General features: G+C 46.7%; 1 protein-coding gene across 1 annotated transcript in view; it reads right to left on the bottom strand.

The window, feature by feature from the left end:
• Positions 1-15,244: 15,244 nt before the first annotated feature.
• dnai1.2 (dynein, axonemal, intermediate chain 1, paralog 2) overlaps positions 15,245-20,984 on the bottom strand; it is a 33,528-nt gene continuing 27,788 nt past the window's right edge. The window contains exon 20 of the mRNA XM_062553914.1: positions 15,245-15,560. Coding sequence (XP_062409898.1) covers positions 15,459-15,560 — 102 coding nt within the window. The 3' untranslated portion in view covers positions 15,245-15,458. The remainder of the gene's footprint in view (positions 15,561-20,984) is intronic.

Consider the following 20,984-nt stretch of genomic DNA (forward strand, 5'->3'; position numbering starts at 1 on the left):
ATACTAAGGATTAAAAGGGAGTGTGAGGAGATTGTGAAGGAATGCTGAAATATGGTTGTGTTGATCTGAACCATGCAGGGCCTGTCTGGGACAGAAGAGAGTCTAACACTTCCCAGAAAGACTAGTTTCAGCTCGGTGTGTGATCTGAACAAACATAGACTAATGTCTTGACAGACACTGAGTTACTGGAATGATGTCTAACACCTGAAATGAGAAGTTTTAATCACATTTTATTTCGGTCAGATAGAAATCTCCTTGTATCTGCTTGTATTGCCTCATTGGGGCTCGCCATGCTCATTAGTCCACACAAAAACAGGGTGAGAGACCTTCAGTCCACCTCTCTATTTGTAAATGGGGGCATATGATTGCACAGGAACTCCAGCTGATGGACAGTTCCTCTCATTGTGCACAATCACTATGGGAGGGGGCCATAGTGTGTGTGCGTGTGTGTGCGTGTGTGTTTGGGGGGGGGGGCGGCATAAGGCCATTAAGGAGAAATGTTGTACAGCCCAAGAGTAGGCGTATATTTCATGGTATTCTTACCACATATATTGCCAGAGACATGGAGGATTTTTGTCGTTTAAGACTATTAGGTAGAATGTTATTCAAGTATCCATGGCAGACTTATCATAGCCTACATCATCAGACCATGTCAAATTTGTTTTTGTGTAGGTCTACCGTGTAAAAATACAGTTGAATGATGAGAACAAATTAGCCTTAAGGCATCCCTTAATTGTTGGATATCATGGGCATGGTACAATGCAGCTATTTTTGTCAAACCCACAAGCCGGGAGTATTTTGAAATACCCACCCACAACATCGCCCCTCTCTCTCTCTCTCTCTCTCTCTCTCTCTCTCTCTCTCTCTCTCTCTCTCTCTCTCTCTCTCTCTCTTCGCTCGCTTATGAGTGCAACCGACGTGGTCGCAGCCAGGCAGAGGTGGTCGAGTCTGTCGATGTCTTCTCTTGCTACACGATGTGTTTACCAACAAACTAGATTGAAATAAGGGATCTCATGCGAGTCTGGTGCACGTACGGTCGTTGTCTCCACCGTCACCGTCTGTACGGATGAATTGCAGGTACGCTATATCACTCTTTTATTCCTCCAAGTCAGATATAGTGGATAGATTGGCAATGTATGGTCAGCATTTTATGTGTTCATATGTAACCTGTGCAGCCCGCTTCCGTAACCTATCTTAAAACAAGTATATCACAATACAGTGTAGATGATGGAAAAAGATGATAACTTTTCTGATATTGATTGAATGCCATTTTAAACCGATCACAGTCAACTTTTATACGATTTTGGGCGACCAACAGCCATATAGACTTGCTTGCGTTATGAGTTTGGCTGAAGATCATTTGATTCGATAGGTCTGGTGTCGCAGCATGTGTCTTTAGAAAGCCAGGACTATGGCCGCTGATCACTGTACACCTCTAGATGAGTCGAGCAGGCAACTCGCAAATGTATTCAATCACACCTTGCTCAGTGGCAGGCGTCTGTATTATAAGTCTTAGAGAATGTAAGTTGTATTAGCCTAGTGTACTCTTTTCAGCTCTGTGGGCTAACACGCACTGGGAACCATAAGTGCAAGAACCAAAAGTTAGAGATGACTTCTCGAGATAGCCCTTTCAGAGATGTCAGTTGCGTTGCGCGTAAGCTGCAGATGGTCTACTTTCAAACTGCAAAACGTTGACAATCCTAGTCTATTATTTGTGTGAGTTTCTTTGTTGATGACCATGTTTTACTTTTTGCGAGAAGGATATAATAAAGGTTTAAATATGATCGCTGAAGTAGTCATACAATTATTGCTGGCTCCATTAACCTCCATATCAACCGCATAGGCATAATAGTCTAAATAAACTCACATGCACTTTGCCTCACGCAATCGATTTACCTCACGCAATCGATTTACCTCACGCAGTCTGTGCATGATTTTCAGACTGCAATATCAACTAAACACAGCCCTTTGCGAGATAACGTTTTCATTTGCCTCTCTCCCTGTTTCCCCCCGACATTTCGCTTCTAAATGTCAGGGTTCGGGTTCAGCTGTGCAGTTAGGTTGATGGCAACGATATATTTTTTATTTGGCGCCGGGCTCTCTGACCTATTCAGGTTATGCTATGTTACGATATTAAATCGTAACACTGTAACATAATTGTTGTTCAGACAGGGGTGCTGTCTCCTGACGCTTGCTTGATAATGCGCCTGGGCAAAGCGAAACGCGCCGCGCCTGCAGGATGGCTTCCAGATGGATGCCTGGCCAGTCATGCGAGCGCATCGGACGCTTCCTGCTGCTATGTGCCGCTGTATCCACACTGATTTGATCCAGGCATACTCGGTTGATTGTGTATGGGGCGCTTGAGAATTGGCTCTAGACAACAATAATAAGTAGTGAGTGTCCGGTTTACAGATGAGCTTTGCCACTTTTGCCTTTAAATGTATCGTCAATCCACAGCAAAATGTGGGTCAAACTGTAGCCGGAAGGACCTGTTTTTAAGAATGGAAGAGTTTTTCCCATTAGGACACGTGCAAAGCTACTCTTTCCTTTAATTCTGGCAGTAGGGCATTGTGCATATGAGGTGGGCTTCATGTCGCTCTGTGTGGAGTGCACTGTAAGGTGGTAGCCTAACATGTGCATCATTCTGCAGTCTTACTTCACTTTGACAGTAGAGGGGGAAAAACAATAGCCATTTTTTGAGCTGTAAAACAGGACATGAGGTAAATGGAACGATGCCAATTTAATTTGTTCAGAGTCCAGAATTTATATGATGTTCAACGGTAGACCCACAGTCAAACCTCTGAGCAGTGTGCACCGTTTTTTACCACACTACCGACAAGAATTATTGTGTTGCTTTTCATGGCAGTCATGCTGACTGAGAGTCCATGCAGCTCACGCTGTTGCCTCTGGCCACAGCTCAGGTGGAGTGACCCACAGGGCAGCAGAGGGTCACGGCTGTCAGCCCAAGACAGCCAGCGGGGGGGCACCGCGACCAGGCAAGGGCACTTGGTCTGAGAGCAGCCGGGGCCGACATTGGCCTACTGTGCTGAGGATGAGACCCCGCTGTCACTGCTCTCCGTGCCGTGGGCAAGGTTCAGTAGGCAAAGGCATCTCCACTTGTTTCACTGACCCAGATGCATCAGATTAGCTCTCTATCACTCGATGGATAGATAGCATCAGGGCACTTATGACCAGCTGATTTCGCCTTCGCCGTATGCCTGCCAGAATTATTTCCGCACCATGGCATGATAAACCTATTAGAATGCAGTTTTATTGAATTTTGGAGAAGAAAAACAGAGCATTTGTTGGACGGCCTTTATTGTCACATTTTAGATATAACGGATTGTTAATTTAGTTGCCGTAGTAACTCTGTCTATATAACCTGGGCCTTTTATTCAAGGTGTTGATGAATAGTCTGGTCCCAAGGCTACTGTATGCCGTGGCACCATTGCAGAGTGTGCTGCTTCTGCTTTCTGTTGGCATGGAGCTCTCTAACAGAGACAGAAACTCCCCTGGGAGGGAGTCCCCAGGTCTGTTGAAGAAACTTCTGTTCTGACACGATGCTCCCTTTCAGTCAGAAATAGCTCCGAGAGCAAAGATATTCCCCTCAGAACTCCAGAGATGGTGAACAAGTGAGACAAAGTTTTTATTTCTTTATTTAGGCAACTTGTGTTGATTCTCACTGATTTTTTTATTTATCATTTTTTTTTAAAGTAAAGTGGGCTTTTGTACTGCCCCCTTACAGTACAACAACCCTCCACAGTTTTCTCCAGACAGAGGAAAAAACAAAAGGTCCCATTCCTTCTCCCTGAAGCGGTGTTGATGTGCATGCACACACTCACACACACACACACACACACACACACACACACAGACAGAGTGAAGGGCCATAGGGGGTTCCCTACTGGAATGAATCACTGACATCTCAGGAGCATCATACAACACACACACACACACACACACACACACACACACACACACACACACACACACACACACACACACACAGTCAGTCACTCTCAGTCACTCAGTTCTTGCTGCTGCTTGCCCGAGGCTGTTGTAAATATCAAATATACCAGACACTGTTCTCATCTGCTAGGTTTGTATGAACAATATGAAGGCAAGCCAGTGACATGGTTTCTGGTAGGAGTTGTGAACTCTTACAGTCAGAACAAACACTGTTCCTGTAGAAACCCTCTCCTCTTCTTTGGGCTTGTAAGTGCTTCTGAAATGGAAGATGTATCTTGCAAGTCTCTCCTCGTCACTAATTGCTTGATTAACGGTGTGTTCTAATTAACGGTGCACTACAGCACTCAAAAGGTAGCCGAATGTAAAAATGAAGAAACTCGCGCTACGATCGACTGCAAAGGATTACACAGAAGAAAGCCATTCGAGAGTTGTACAGTATAATGGAGAAAAATAAACAAGCAAACATCCTTATTTGTTCTGAGACAATAAACACGCAAGAATTGTTTTTTAGCGAGCAGCTTAATGGGCCCTCCGCTTCCCTGTTGCTGAGTGTCTATGATGAAGACGCACGGCGTTAATAAACGTATTAGCGGTCAGAGGAGCTTTAGTGGAGTCGGACTTGCCTGGCCTCTCCTCTCTCTGTTGCTCTTTCCACAACAGGAACTCCCCAGTGCCACATGCCTTCCCTGCTGCTCCATGCCATGTTTGACTGGGGAGGTGGCAGACTGTGTGCGTGTGTGTGTGTTTGTGAATACCAATTGCAATTTCTAGCACTGGCCCCAGAGAGCTGGTGTGTTAATGCTGCCAATATTTGCCTATTTGTGTGTTTGCGTGTGCGTGTGTGTGTGTGTGTGTGTGTGTGTGTGTGTGTGTGTGTGTGTGTGTGTGTGTGCGAGAGTGTGTGTTTGTGTTTGTGTGTGTGTGTGTGTGTGTGTGAGTGAGTCCTGAATAATTGCCACATTACACCCTGTTCGTCAGATGACTGTTGGCAGATTGTGTATTTCAGACTTTTTCAGAAGTTGAGTGTTTATGTGCTATGGGAAATAGCTTGTGCTCCCGTCTGTCACTTGATTCAGAGGCCAACATGTCGGATGAATTTGCCTGTTTTTGTGTGCGTTCCTTCGTGTGTGTGTGTGTGTGTGTGTGTGTGCAATTTACAGGGACTGCTTAACAGGCACTTTGAATATAAATCGTTTGGACTGAAATTACCTTTAAACACCTTAAAAGCTTTGAGGAAATTAACTTAAATTAAAATGAACGTGAAACAGAAAGGATCTTAATTGAATCAGACTGATCGAAGAACCATTTAACTTAATTTGCTGAAGATTTTTACTTGAAGCCAGGATGTAGGCTCCAATTTTATACAGAGTTCCAGTATTTCGAAATCAAAAGATGATCTCCAATCAATGATCTCCTTCACCTTAGCTGACATGTTGAGACATGGGAGCAGATCCACGAGAGCCAACATACAATTACAGCTGATCTTGTAGTTTTCACTGTGTAAATAATATTATCTACCCGCTGAAGGAGACAGCAACATTCACCAGCAATTCTGAAGTCTTGATGGATATGCTTCAGTTTGCAGTCTTCAAGAGGCTCAACAGGTACACTCATAAACAACAGCGGCTAGGACAATGTTTACACTTGGCAATAGGATTCATTGGATGGAAAGTCAGGCAGAAGACTCTGAGTGTGTTTGTGTACTATACTATAGACTTGGGCCAGTTTGAGCAAAGTTAAAGAAAGACTAACAAACAAGGCACATGGAAACTGCTGACCTCAGTGCGATGATATCTCCCAAATTCGTGTCAAGTTAAATTACTGTAAAGGCAATGGTGGTTCAACAGCGGACCAGAAGTGGCCCCCTGGAGCATGGCAACAGTGGTCCGATATCTGCACATCAGATTTTGCTATTTTTTATTTATTTTTATTTTTTTTAAAAAGAAAGCAAAGAATGGCCTTGTCATCTGTGCTTACATGAACACAAGAGCATCCAAAGTACCACTGTTTATGTTGACTCAAACACTTTGTAATGTTTTGTCCGGTTTTAGCGTAATGCAAAATAGAGGCCACTTCTTGATCCAGATCTGATCAAATTTAATTGAATCTTTATTGACCCCCTCCAGTGAAAATGAATTTCTTCAACCTTGTTATGTCTAGGGTCATGAGAGGAATAAACTGTCAATATCAAGGCTGAGGATTTCTGCTTTGGATCTAGGCCAGTATGCAAATTGAAGCAGGAGTTTTTGGAGTATTATGAGTCCTGCGTTTTTTGGGGTGAGACAACTCTTCATAAAGATGCAGACAAGCTAGCTAACGTGTTAGAGCTAAGAACAAGATCTGTCAAACATTTAACATTAACATTGTTAAATTTAACAAACATCTGTCAAACATTTAAAATTAACATTAATTAACATTTCACTTTGTGTTGTCAAGCCAAGGGCTGATGTCATCTGTTAACATTACCTTTCTGTTACTTTACTGAAACAGAAAGGGAATAACTTCATTAGCCATTTTCATACTTCACCTTGGAGGTGTCCTTCTACAGCTAGCTCTTCATCTTTTTTCCTCAGAATCTTATTCAGTTTAAGTTGACTTAAAACATGTGTAGTTCAATAACTACAATGTTACATTTGTATAGTGTGTACAGTAGTAGGCCTTGCAAAAACACTCTAGAAGAGGCTCCTCTGATAACAGCCTCAACAGCTCTCCTCCAAACCAGGCAGTCTTCAGCTAGAAGCAGTCATCCCAAACATGGTCCTAATGAGTTTTCTGTGGAAGAATGCGTGCTGACTGCAGCCAAGAGGATGCCGTCGTAGGGGAGGAGGATGCCCGTGGGGAGCGTTTGGGATATGGTGGTCACCGCAGCAACCGTATTTACGACATTTACCGCGGGACTGATAGTGCTGAAATATTTATCAGCCAGGGGCAGGGCCTTTAAGGCCATGAGGAGAATGGGACTGGGAGAGGGTCTTCCAATCTTTCTGTCCTTTGGGGCTTCTCATCTCTCTCTTTCTCTCTCTCTCTCTCTCTCCCTCTCCCTGTGTGTGTTTGTTTGTTTGTGTGTATGCATGTGTGTATGTGTGTATATCCACCCACTATGGAAATAGAGAACATGACCTCTCTCTCTCTCTCTCTCTCTCTCCCCCACTGGACTGGTTAGCCACTGCCAGCACCCTTTCATTTGCAAGTGCATCTGCTGTCTTTGCATATAAACAGCCAACCTTGTTGGCCGCCTGTATGATTACTTGAGGGAAAATACGTCCGATTTGACTATCGGGTAATTCAATGCTCACATCTCTGGAAATATACTGTACTGCTTTCCTTCTCTTTGCTTTTCGTGGTGTTTTGCCTGTATCAGAATTTGCGTGTGTGGGGGTAGGTGGATGTGTGTGTGTGTGCATTTGTGTGTGTGTGTGTGTCACATGCACACATGTCAGCATTCGTGCCATGTGTATGTGTGTGGCTCAGAATAGCCCCCTGTAATCTGCACAGGGTGAGGGCATGAAGCGACACATTGCTCAGCTCTCTCTCTCTCTCTCGTACCCCTGCTTTTTCTTTCTTTGTAGAGGAGAGGATGTGAGGGCTGTTGTGTGCGCTGACAGGCTCTTTAGTAAAACACAGAGCACCCCTCTACAATGACCTCTCTGCAGGCTCTGTGTTAGTGTGTGTGTGTGTGTGTGTGTGTGTGTGTGTCTGTGTCTCTGTGTCTGTGTGTCTGTGTGTATGTGTGTGTAATTACACTCTCTACATTGCCCCTCCTGGCAGAGACAACGTTAGCATCAACCTCCTCGTTAGCGCCCGCGCAAGCGAGCTGCGCATTGTTCGGCTCTCTACCTCTCTGCTGTGTTATCTGTTGAAGCTTGTAGCAAAGGGCTCCAGCGATTCCACTCCGCCTGCCTGCCCTGCCTCCCTGCCCGCACACAGTGCGTTTTTTACATGCCGCGGCTGCCCTGCCTTGCTCTGCTCTGCGCTGCTCTGCTCCACACTGATGCCACAGTGATGAATGTGCTCAGTGGGTTGAGGGCCCTTTGATAGCCGAGTGTCTGTCGCCGGGGGAGAGAGAGAGAGAGAGAGCTAGCTGGAAGGGGCCTTTAAGTGCGGCTGTCGCGCCCCTGTCGTTGGAAAGACAAACGCGGACACTTATACATTCGCGTTCCTATGGGTGTGTGTGTGTGTGTGTGTGTGCGTCTGTGTGTGTGTGTGTGTGCAGCGCAGATACACGCATAGTGGGATGAGCAAATTCAAAACACAACTCATAATAGCACTAGCGGTGTTATTCATTTGTACGCATACACACATACACACACGCACACACACCATCAACAACAACACCAACAACAACTTGCAGAGCTGACATAAATTACATTTACATCCATACATGCACTCCTCCATTACCCAGTGGATCCCTCCATCCCTCTCTCTTTCTCTCTCTCCCTCCCCCTTTCTTTCTCTCCCTCCCCCCTCTCTCTTTCTCTCTCTCTCTCTCTCTCTGATGCCAGGCTGGGCTGATGTGTGTACTGGCACTCTTTTAACAAGGCTCAGTCCAGCAGAGCTCCATATGCCATATGCATGAGTTTTGTGTCCAGGATGTGTGTGGGAGCGCGTGTTGCTTTAGCCAGCTTTGCTCTGCATTACTACTGATTAGGGAGCGCACTAAGAAAGACTCTGTAAATGGTGTGTGTGTTCAGTGTGAGAGAGTATATCCGTTGAAGTATGCAGATGTTAAAGACTGGCACCTCTGCACCTGTGTGTGTGTGTGTGTGTGTGTGTGTGTGTGTGTGTGTGTGTGTGTGTGTGTGTGTGGTGTGTGTGTGTGTGTGTGTGTGTGTGTGTGTAAGAATATGTACATTTCTTAAGATATGAGATCTTTGCTGATGGCTTCATTTGCAAAGAGGCTTGCTAATGACAAGTAGAGTGAACTGCTAGCAAATACACTTATGTCAACTATTCAATAGATTTCGCTCACTGCCCTAACAGTGTGTGTTGGTGTGTGTGTGTGTGTGTGTATGTGTGCGTGTGTGTGCGTGTGTGTGTGTGTGAGAGAGAGAGAGAGAGAGAGCCTGTGTAGTAGTAGCTTCAGTGTGTGTTCCTGTATGTCTGTGTGTGTGTGTGTGTGTGTGAGAGAGAGATAGATAGATACTTTATTGATCCCCAAGGGGAAATTCAAGAGTATGTTCTGTATGTGTGTGTGCGTGTGTGTGTGTGAGAGAGAGTATGTACTGTATGTATGTATGTGTGTGTGCGTAGCTCCAGCGAGCTGATCTGGCAGTGGGCTGGTGTGCACAGCTGACCTAACGTTACCCGACACACACGCGTGTTGGAGGGGAAGTAGGAGGTCCAGGGGGACCTATAATCTCTGAATTTATGGAGGAATCGCTGCATCCAGGAACTATCATCAGCACTTCATAGCTTAAGTAATGAAATCGTTTGCTACTCAAGTTAAGTGTGTGTTTCCATAATTATTGGAACAGATAATTAGCGGCCTATACACACACACACACAAAGATGTACTGTATGTGCACACATGCAGGATAAAATAAGTGAATAAGCCGCTAGAGCAATGGATACAACTTTGTGAAGCGCACACAATCACACACACACACACACACACACACACACACACACACATACACTCAGACACACACACACACACACACACACATACACATGTATATACACTCAGACACACTCACACACACATGCAAACACATACCACACAAACACACACACACACTCACACACACACACACACACACATACAGTATACACTCACACACACACACATCTGTGCTAATATATGTGCATGTTAATGAGGTGACAGAGGGAGATGGAGCGTTTGATTCCACACTCACACCATGTGAGTGCATGATGAAGAGATTCAGAGAGAAAGGGAGAGACAGAGAGAGAGAGACGGAGCGAGAGAGAAAGAATAAGTGGATATGAGACATATGGAAATGAGGAAAACACGAGGGCTGACTATGAACAGATGGAACCCTCGCAAGAATCCGTTGTGTGTGGGTTTCCTCAAGGCTTCATTGAGCACACCAGGAAGTAGAAATGCCTAACCACTAAACAACCCTCTCCATCATCCATACAAACCTGTCTTAGGGAGTCTCCACGGACCTGCCTTACATAAAAGATCACTGATAATACAGTAGATGTAGAGGAACCTCTCATATCTATAGATTTTTAAATATGAGTTCCATAACCCTACAGATCCAGAGCATTGCATTACGTTACATTACATTACATTACAATACATTACATTACATTACATTTGGCTGATGCTTTCCAAAGCAACTTAAAACATGGTAACATGAGTAACATGGTAACAGAGCATGTAGCTGAAGTGCATGTAGTCTCATGTGTGAAACACACAGGTCATTCACCAATAAAGGACTTTCATAATCGTATCGCATAGCTTGCTCAGTCATTCATAAAGGGCTAACAGGAGAGGGTTAATGGCCTGGGGCCGGTTTCCCGAAGCCTTCTTAACGCTACGTAGTTCGTAACCTCTATCTTAAGCTCTACCTTAAGTACCTCACGCATTTCCCGAAACCTTCTTTGCTACGAATGTCTTTCGCACGTCGTTCGTTGGTAAGAGTGGTCTGGAGCACTCTCAGACCTCTCTTAGCTGCACCTTAGCAATGTTTCGACTCGCGACGCTAGTCGCCGCCACTGTACCCTACAGCAATTTCCGTTACGCATGCAACTCATATGATACAAAATCACTATTTTGGTTCGCCAATGATTTTATGTAAGTATGCTAATTTAGAAAATAGTTTCTGGAAATGTTTTCATGCAAATAGGAAACGTGCACGCATTTGAAAATAGTTAAAAGCGCTTTATTCTTTGCTTCCCCCCACCGTCCTACAACGTTTAGGCCTAATGTGCGGGCTTGCTGTCATGTTTAATGTTAACCAATGGCACACAATACTGAATGAGGATGTTGGTCAATCAGCTGTGATTAAAAAAAGTCTACATAGCCTGTTTCAACTAGAAAAGCACAAACCTCCCCCAAGCAAACACATGTAGCCTACGCCTCCTGCATCCAGACGGTGATACGAATCACTCACAAAATTAAATAGTTTCTTCCTTGGGTCATTTCAGATCTTCCCTGGAAATTTAATCGAAATCCATCTTTAACTTTTAGAGTTAGCCTATCTTGCAAACAAACGGATAAACAAACAAACAAACTAGAAAAGCACTCAGAGAGCGCAGACCTCTGCTTTCAAACATGAAGCGTTCGAATCTTTTTATCCATGCGGGAAACAAACTAACACACCAACAAACAAACCCAGATGAAAACATAACCTACTTACCTACGTAGATCATTTAATTTCTAGACTACGTTTTTTATCATTGTATGCTAATAAGTTCATCCACGTTGAAGTTGCGTGAATGTTGTGGGGGCGATAGGCTATTATAAGCAATGGTTTTGGTGCAAAGAACGCTTTCATAAGTCTGTCAAGCCTCCGCGTGAAATAAAAAATCGATTTCTGAGCAATCGATGTCACCTAATTCAGCACCTTCATGGTGGACAGTGCCTTATACGTCGGACGTAAGGAGCTTTTCGTAAGAAGACTCCTAAGTGATAGTTCGGGAACCACGACTAGAAAGGTAAACAACTTTGATAAGTTATACCTTTGGAGTCTTCGTAGCTCGCTAAGAGTGAACGTTATCGGGAAACCGGCCCCTGGTTAATATATTGCTGATGGTTGTGGGGGGTTCAGTTCATTTAGTCTGAGGTCGTGTCTGTCATTTGGTCCCATTCTGTGTTGTGGTGATGGCTGTGAATCTCACCCTCGAGTGCTCATTACAGATCTCCCATTCTTCCAGCAGGCCGACGAGAATCCCACAGGGAATCATCGGCAGAAGAAGACAATAGAACCCCCTCTTCCCCCCCTGGAGGGACGTCCAGTGATCTCGCCTGCCTAAGATCTTACCGAGAAGGAGACAAGCAGCAGACAGTCCAGACGAAAGGAGACAGGAGGGAAGACGTCTCATCACCCCCCCTCTCCTCCTCCTCCTCCTCCCCCCCCAGACGATGTAACATCACTCCAGCTTTGAAACAAGATCTGGAGAGACATTTTGGAAAAGGAAAGGGAGGTGTCATCTCTGAGTCCACCCCCCCCCCCCCCCCCCCCCCCCCCCCTTCTCTCTCTACTTATCAATGACTTGAAATGCCTTGAAAACATCTGCTGCACTGAAGCCGGGAACATGCCGACAGTAATGGGGAGAGAGGTAGATGAAGAGAGATGAAGGGTGCGGAGGGGAGCTCATTAGGAAGTCCAAAAGTAGGCCATCCTATCCTCAAGGAAGAGTAGAGGAAGAGGAGGAGGAGGAGGAGGAGGAAGAGGGGGGAAGGACGCAGACAGACAAGACCACTCGTCTGCAGGTTCAGAGTCTCCAGGAAGTCTCTGTGAACCTCACATTTCATTTCAGGCTGCTTTGAACCGCCAAGACTCTGACGCATTTCCTGCAAAGGTTGGCAACACACACCTGCCCACACACACACATCCACACACAAACACACACACACATTCTGAGAGACCAAAGACTTCCCACCTGGGCACCAGGGTGACGGCAGATCTAAGGGTAAAAGACTGTGTGTGTGTGTGTGTGTGTGTGTGTGACTCGCTGCTGTGGGTGTGTGTGGAAGTGTGTGTGTCCGCTGCCCCATGCCCTCGCCATGGAGGCGTCCAGCAGCGCGGGTTTGTCCAGCGCGGCCGTGGTGGCCATCGTGTGCAACGTGCTGGTGGCCGTGCTCATCTTCGTGCTCTTCCTCGTCCTCTACCGCGCCTGCAAGGTGCCCTCCAGCCAGGAGAGGGAGCCGGTGCTCACGCCCGTGCAGGACCAGCACGAGCGCAACGAGCACAAGTACCTGCTGAGCGCCACCTGAGGGACCCCTTCGCCCCCTGATGCTCACCTGCGCCCCACCTGAGGGGTGTGGTGTGTGTGTGTGTGTGTGGGGGGGGGGGGGCATCGACCTATGAGCGGCACTTCAGTCGGAGCACTGCAGTGTGTGTGTGTGTGTGTGTGTGTGTGTGTGAGCTGAAAACTGATCCATAACACACAGACATGGATGAGTCTGCAGCTCCGATTCAGGCTCGGCACCAGACTCAGCAACTAACACTGTCTGTGTGTGTGTGAGAGGGAGAAAGACAGAACAAGCGAGTGAGTATGTTGTGATGGACCCTGTGGTCAGGCCGAGGAGATGAATGAAAGACCCTTTTTATGTGGCATTGGGTGAATATCTACACACGGCCGGCTGGTAGCAGCCCATCAGGACCCCGTTACAGCCCTGCAAGTGACTGAGTGAGTCATCCCATCTGAAATGGCAGAGAAGCCTCTCACCTGCCTCTTATTAAACCAGCAGTGCTTTTTCTTTTCATTCCAAGGCATGAGCACACACACACACACACACACACACACACATAGAAACAAACAAACAAACAAAACACATGTAGAAAGGGTAAAGTGTTGTTCATAATTGCTGGTGCACCCCCTTGTCTAAATGACATTTGAAAAGAGTGTGTGTGTGTGCGTATGTGTGTGTGTGTGTGTGAGCATGAGGATGTGTCTGGTGAGTAGGTGTGTGAGCGGCCGCACGTAAGGAGGCTGTAGGTGTGACATGACTTACACCACTCCATGAACAGTGTGTTATATAACAGGAGATGCTCCCACTCCTCTCTCCCTTGACTGCTGCATGTCTGTCTGTCAGCCCGCCTGTCCGTCCGTCTGTCTGCTACTAAAGACTCCTACAGAAACAAACATATGGATCTCACGTGTGTCTTTTCTGTGTGTAGGTGGACATTTGTACAGCATATGGGGGGATCACATTAGCCAGCGGCAGGCGGCAAGTCTAACGCAACGCTCAGACCATAATAATAAATCCAAAACATTCTGTCTCGTTCCTAAGTTCAGTCTTTGTTGTTACTTTCTTAGACGAATCTGATTGGTCAAAATACCTGAACATTCTAAAACTGACATTGATGAGCCGAGCGTTGCGCTTCAAAGTTGAACCAAGTTCAACTCCCAATTTGTTCAACGCTAGCGTTATGCCAACGTTGTCACCGGTCCGCTGCCGAACCATAGAGAACAATAGGAAACCTGCCGCTTGCCGCTGGCTAATATGACCCCTGCTTAAATGATAGAGGCGGAATAATGTTATGTAATTCAGATGTTGATCTTGGACCAAAAGCACTGACCTGGACTGACTACAAGTAACCAACTAAGTTGTATTTCAAGTGGCTGGGATGTCTCTGGTGTTCTTGAAGTCACCATTCCCATCCTATGAGACATGTACTACTAAACTACAGTGTCTGAATTGAAAACACTTTGAAAAGAAAAAAAAAACGTTCTGTAATGAAGAGGAACTAATGAATGCTGCATGGATGTGTGCTCGAACTTTGTGCTGTCTTGTCATCTGACTGGTCGGATGGTGCGTTATCTGACACATCTGCCAAGACGAGGAGAGAGGGACGAGGTGTCGTAATGTCCTGAGATAATTGGGATGTGTGCAAATCACTGCAGGAGTGCTGGAACAACACATCGTCTCCAGAGACAGGACCTGTCTTCTGGAAACATCAACACAGCAAAGCTCATTTGTGATGATAACTTACATGTTTGTTTTGTTATATCTAATATTGCAAAGTGGGTAGGTGGTGTTTGTGTGATGCCTATAATGTAATATCAGAACAAGTATATACTGTATGACAATTATGGAAGCATGTCTGACAACGAGTCCGTGTGAAGACGTTCTGGGTCGTGGGGTTTTCTGTGTCTGCATCACGCCCAGCTTTAACGCCACTCTGTCTAGTGCAGATGTTTCGCACCAAAAACAGCCACACCCGCAAGCGTATGCATGCACACGTGCACACACACACACACACACACATACAGACATACACACAAACACATACTCAAACAAACAAACAAACACACACACACACACACACACACACACACACACACACACACACACACACACACACACACACACACACACACACACACACACACACACACACACACACACACACACACACACACACACACACACAGCCACCTTCCCTGTTCATGTCACCTAACAGAAGCTGTAATCAAGCAGAAAGACTCAGACCTACTTATATGGAAACAGAAGAGACAAAACAAAACACTGCATTTGAACTGATGTGTTCTTTTTTCAAAAAAATAAATACATTTTCAAAATGAAAATAGCTGGCGTCATATTGTTTTCCTTCAGCAAAAAGAATGTTCTCATCGGAGCTATTTTTGGACAGATTCCATTTAATTCATTTTCTGTGTAGACCTTGAATTCGACTATACTGTAGGATCTATAAAGTGGCCTTCAGAGTTTGGCTGGACATACATAGCAGGGTACAGAGAGAGAGAGAGAGAGAGAGAGAGAGAGAGATGAAGAGTCAGAGATGAAGAGTGAGAGAGGAGCGGTCAGTGAGACGAGAGGTGTCCGTCTCCGTTCTTTAATTGCTGTTGCTCTCCGGCTCCCTCAGTAAGCTCAGGAGCTTCTCCATCTTGGCGATCTCCACCTCCGGCCCCTTGGGCACCTCCTGGCCTTTCTTCTCCTGTGGACACAAGGACAAGGACGGAGACATGCTGAGAACCATTAACTGACCGATGGAGGATGGACACAGGAATACAGATGAGGCAGGGAGAGGAAGAGGAGGAGGAGGAAGAGGAGGAGGAGGAGGTGAAGGTCCAGAAGAAGGGGAGAGAAATGTACAGACAAATAAGGGCAAACAGAGCACTGGACAGTGCAATGAGGGTGATTGAGCGATGTGACATGGGGGCATAAGACAGAAAGTCGGGGCAGATTGAGAGAGAGAGAGGGAGAGAGAGAGAGAGGGAGACACAAGAAGGGAGGAGGAGGACGAGAGGAAGATAAGTGTGTCTGAGAGAGAGCGATGACTCAGCCATGTTAAGTGGGATGGCTGACCTAGAATTGCCAATCTGCTCAGTTGTCATGGGATTCAGGGGACAGAGGGGAGAAGGCACATCCCCACACACACACAGGCAAACACACATACACACAAACACAAACACAAACACACACACAAACGCACGCATGCATGCACACACTCACAAACACACACGCAGTCATGCACGCACACACACTCAAATCCACGCACGCACACACACCCACCCACCCACACACAGACACACATACACACACACACACAAATCCACAAACATGCTCACATTTCCAGGACCCTCAGTGTTTACGCTACAAGTACATGCCACCATTCACCAAAAACAACAACAAGCTCAAAAGGCACCACGGCCACAAGAGACATCAGCCAGCATCACACACACACACACACACACACACACACACACACACACACACACACACACACACACCCGGCCTAGAGCCAGGAGCAGCACCACCAGCCAGCAGCCTCACACACCCCCTCCCTGGCATTTGTCCCAGACTATTATAGTCAAACAACTAGATGAGACCTGGAGAGAGGGAGGGAGGGAGGGAGGGAGGGATAGGTGGAGGGGTAGAAAGAGATGAGGGAGGTTTTGGGTGGATTTGTGGCGGGTGGGGCTGACTGAATCCTTTCCTATCAGAGATCATTGCTATGGTTACTGACCTTTCCGTCAGGCCATAATGATCTGACTGGAATCCCCCCGAGGACGCGCCTAATTGAATAGGCTGGATGAATGCCGCCGTGCCTCTTATCTCTTCATCTCCCCCCCCACCTGATAGCGTTGTGGCAGCTGGTCTCTCTCACCCCCCTCTCTCTCTCCCCATCTCTCTCTCTCTCCCTCTCTCCCTCTCTCTCTCTCTGTCTGTCTGTCTCTCTCAGCTGCTCAGCACTTAAGCTACAGTACACCTTGGGCCTTCCTCCACTCCAGGTGTGTATTGCTGGGTGTGGTCCCACGGTGCTTTTAAAATCAATTAAATCCACGCTTGAGTGCGCTACATTTAATCACCACTGTATTGCTTTTTCATTGCGGCCGCATTATCAGATTTCAGTGTGGAGTGTAAAGGAAACTACAGGGAAGGGTGAGGCAGTTTACTGTGAACCAAACAGAACCGCGGAGAACCTTTGACCGTCAACGAATCTCCAAAAGTGGCAACAGCTCTGGGTGTTTGAGAAGGATCACTATCACTGGTTTGCTAAATTAGACTCTGGCAAAGTCTATCTGTTAAGAACAGACCTGTATCTGTCTTTTAATTATTCCACTTTAAGTCTTTTATGTTTTCCTGTTAATTATTATTAATTTGTTGTTCATTTTACCTTGATTTATGCTTCCTTTTTTTGTTTTATTATGTTTTGTTTTTAATTACTCTTTTCCCATCTACAGTATGCTTTTATCTGCTATTACTGTTTTGTTTTGTTTATCTAAAGCACACTGAATGACCTCTGTGTGTATGAAATGCACTATATCAATAAACTTCACTTGACTTTGATGTTGCTGGGGAAAACCACTTGTTTCCAAACCCAGAGTTTTAAAGATTCCACTCCTACGAGCGCGTTCCTCTTTGAAGCTACTAGCGCTCTGTGTCAAGTTCCAGGACTCAGAGTCAAACCCAAAGCGCTCGACCGGTTGTAGTCCGGGCACCGATTTCACCTTTTGCTCGTGTGCCCCCGTGTACTGAGCGATGAGGGAAAAGTTCTAGACCTAGCGAGGATACTCATCACACTCGAGGAGCCGTGGAGGAAAATATAACTCTTCACACCCTCCAGAAAGAGACAGAGACAGAGAGAGAGAGAGAGAGAGAGAGAGAGAGAGAGAGAAGACGAGCGGTAGCAGTAGCTCAAGGTGAAGGGTATTTATGGCTCGACAGCGTTTGTGGAGTCGCTGATCGTGACGGGCAGAGAAAGGCGATCCTGGAGGAATGAACGCAGCCTGCAGAGACGCCGACCGAGGGTCCAGTCGAGGTCAGACGGAGGCTGCCTTGCTGCCGCTTCGCCGGCAAGAAAGAAACCTTTCAATTCAAACCACACACACACACACACACACACACACACACACACACACACACACACACACACACACACACACACACACACACACACACACACACACACACCTACACCTACACACACACACACACACACACACACACACACACACACACACACACACACACACACACACACACACACACACACACTAACACACATTCACACACACATGCACTGGGTGTCCTTCCTTGGAGGCCAGTCCAAAATAAAATCATCTTATTAAGCCACTGTTACAGAAGCAGCTCCAAAGTCCTTGCAGCGGAGTCCCACCTGGCTCCATACTGCGTCTACTGATACGGTGGGTCTCAGGATATATTCAGAACATCTCGGACGCGTTCTGCCAGAGCGATCAAGAGCTGCTCCCAAGGCGCTGATTGACAAGTGCTTTATTTATAAAGCGCGTGACGATGAAACTGTGAGACTTCAGGACTGCCCACGCGCCAATCACCCCGGGCGTCCAGGAGGGGCGGCACGCTGAGGTGCCAGCGGCGCTCTGATGATGTCAGCTCGGAGCGGACCCGATGGAGGGGGGGTGGTCTCACCTGGGGGGGTCGGCGGCGGCGCTTCTGATGATGCTAAAAAGAGCTGTGCTCCATGCGTGGTAAGTCCAAACTGCAGGCTAAAGACCCGCCGATTGCGTTTGCGAGACGGCAGCTATGCTTTATTCATTGTAATAAGCAGTTGCCACGTTAAAAAGAGAGGAGGTTCTGGAGTGTATGCATGTGAGTGGTGGAGTGTGTCTGTGTGTGTGTGTGTGTGTGTGTGTGTGTGTGTGTGTGTGTATCTGTTTGTATGTGTATGTGTGTGAGAAAGAGAGTGGGTGGGTGTGAGTTCATGTGCATGTGCATGTGTGTTTAAATAATAATCAGTTACTATTTACATGACAAGGATGTGAATGTGTACATGGGCTGTGTGAAAGGGCTAATTATGAAGTGTGTTCCACACACACACACACACTGTGGCAACAGCAAAATGACCCATAATGGGGACTCTGGAATGGGCAACACACAGCCGGTTACAGGCCACTGCATTCAGATTACATCATGGCCTATGCATCAAATATTTAAAGCCAACATTCATACTCAAACACTCTATGAACCACAAATAACAACCACACACACACACACACACACACACACACACACCCACACCCACACACACACACACACACACACACACACACACACACACACATACACCCATCCACCCACACACACACACACACACACACTTTTTGCCTTTCCACATCGTGACTAAACCCTAATGGGCAAATGTGTGATTCACAAGGCCTCTCTCCCTCCTGTGAGTAGCCATGACTCCTCTGGCCTCAGGTAAGCGGTCAGACAGCGTCAGGCCTCCACGACCCTGACAGCAGAGAGTCGAGAGCTGGACGGACGTGGACCAGCCGCTGTTGCTTTAAGCTCCGTGGAGACGGCTCGTCTCTCTGGCCGTGAAGTGGCCGACAGGCTGAGGTGGCTCCCGGCAGCCTCTCCGCCGAGCTTTGGAGACGGTCCGTAATTGCTTCGGCGCAGTTGAGTGGCACGGCTCAAAATGAGCCTTCAGCGCCCGGCAGGAGGGCTGGACAGTTGAGGACCGGTGCCATGGGAATCCACGGGAGGGGTCACCCGTAAAGGTCAACTCCTTCTCTGAGCGCTCATAAAAGTTTCATCCGACTTCAGAGGAACAACAAATAACTAAGCTTGCCAGCAACAATAGGCGAGGCAAAAAAAAAAAAAAAAAAGGCCGGCAATCTTGTTAAAACTTTTTGAGTCAAAAATGGAGAGTGCTCTGGGAAACGCATTACTGTAGGTCAGCCCTGAGCGCAGACACCGGTGCCAAAAATATTTCTTAAAAAAAAAAAAAAAATCTTTTCTCGTCTCAAGGTGACTGGAGAATTGGATTTTTTTTTATTTTGCTTCAGAACTTAATGCATTTTTTTTTTGTATGGGTAAACCGTTTAGCTGGAAATGGGGAAAAAACAGCAATATTGAAATGCGCTTGAAGATTTTTTTTATTTTTTTAACTCTAGTATCAGAATGATTGAGTGTACCACTAACACGTTTTTTTCCCCCTCTGTTTTGTCTCCTGATTTCACCTCACAAATACGACCGATTTTCCGAGTAGCGGCAACTGCCCCTCTAGCGAATGCTGAATGGCTTTGACATGAATCAGAAGACTGACAAGAGGAATCAATATGCTGATATTGCTGCAGACGTTGCGTTGAGACAATGCTGTTTGCTCCGTACAGCATGTACTGAGAGGCCAGTGGGAAATTAACACAACTGCGTTATGTTGTCTTGCTGCTGTTCTGTGCACTTAGGGGACGTTAGGCTCGTCAGGTACGCCGATTGGGTATAAGGGAACGCAAGCAGCACACCTGAGGACCGGGGACTGGTAGGATGGCTAAGGGGTCCCTGGTGTGTGTGTGTGTGTGTGTGTGTGTGTGTGTGTGTGTGTGTGTGTGTGTGTGTGTGTGTGGTGTGTGTGTGTGTATTTGTGTAAGGGAAGGAGAAAGAGAGGACATATACAGCACTAGAAGTTTTTCACAAACAGACTGGCTAAATTGAGTTTTCATGTCTGTTGTCTCACCTCACATTACTGTCAACTTCACACACACACACACACACACACACACACACACACACACACACACACACACACACACACACACACACACACACACACACACACACACACACACACACACACACACACACACACACACACACACACACACACACACACACACACACACATCAAATCCTGTCCCAGCACTGGGACTGCCAGCTGCCATTTAGCAGCTTGGTGGTGAGGCGCGCGTGTGAAAACCCTCCGTCTCCTCCAGAGACCCTCCGCCTCACACACACACACACACACACACACACACACACACGGATGCGGAGTGTGTGCCGCACCCTGCGCCCAGACGAGCGCTCTGCTGATGGGGGATCTGAGCGTGAGCGGGGAGCGCGGCGGAGATGAGCCGTGTCCTCTGGGCTGCGTGTCCCA

This window comes from Sardina pilchardus, chromosome 14 (genome assembly GCF_963854185.1).
Source record: "Sardina pilchardus chromosome 14, fSarPil1.1, whole genome shotgun sequence".
NCBI lineage: Eukaryota > Metazoa > Chordata > Actinopteri > Clupeiformes > Clupeidae > Sardina > Sardina pilchardus.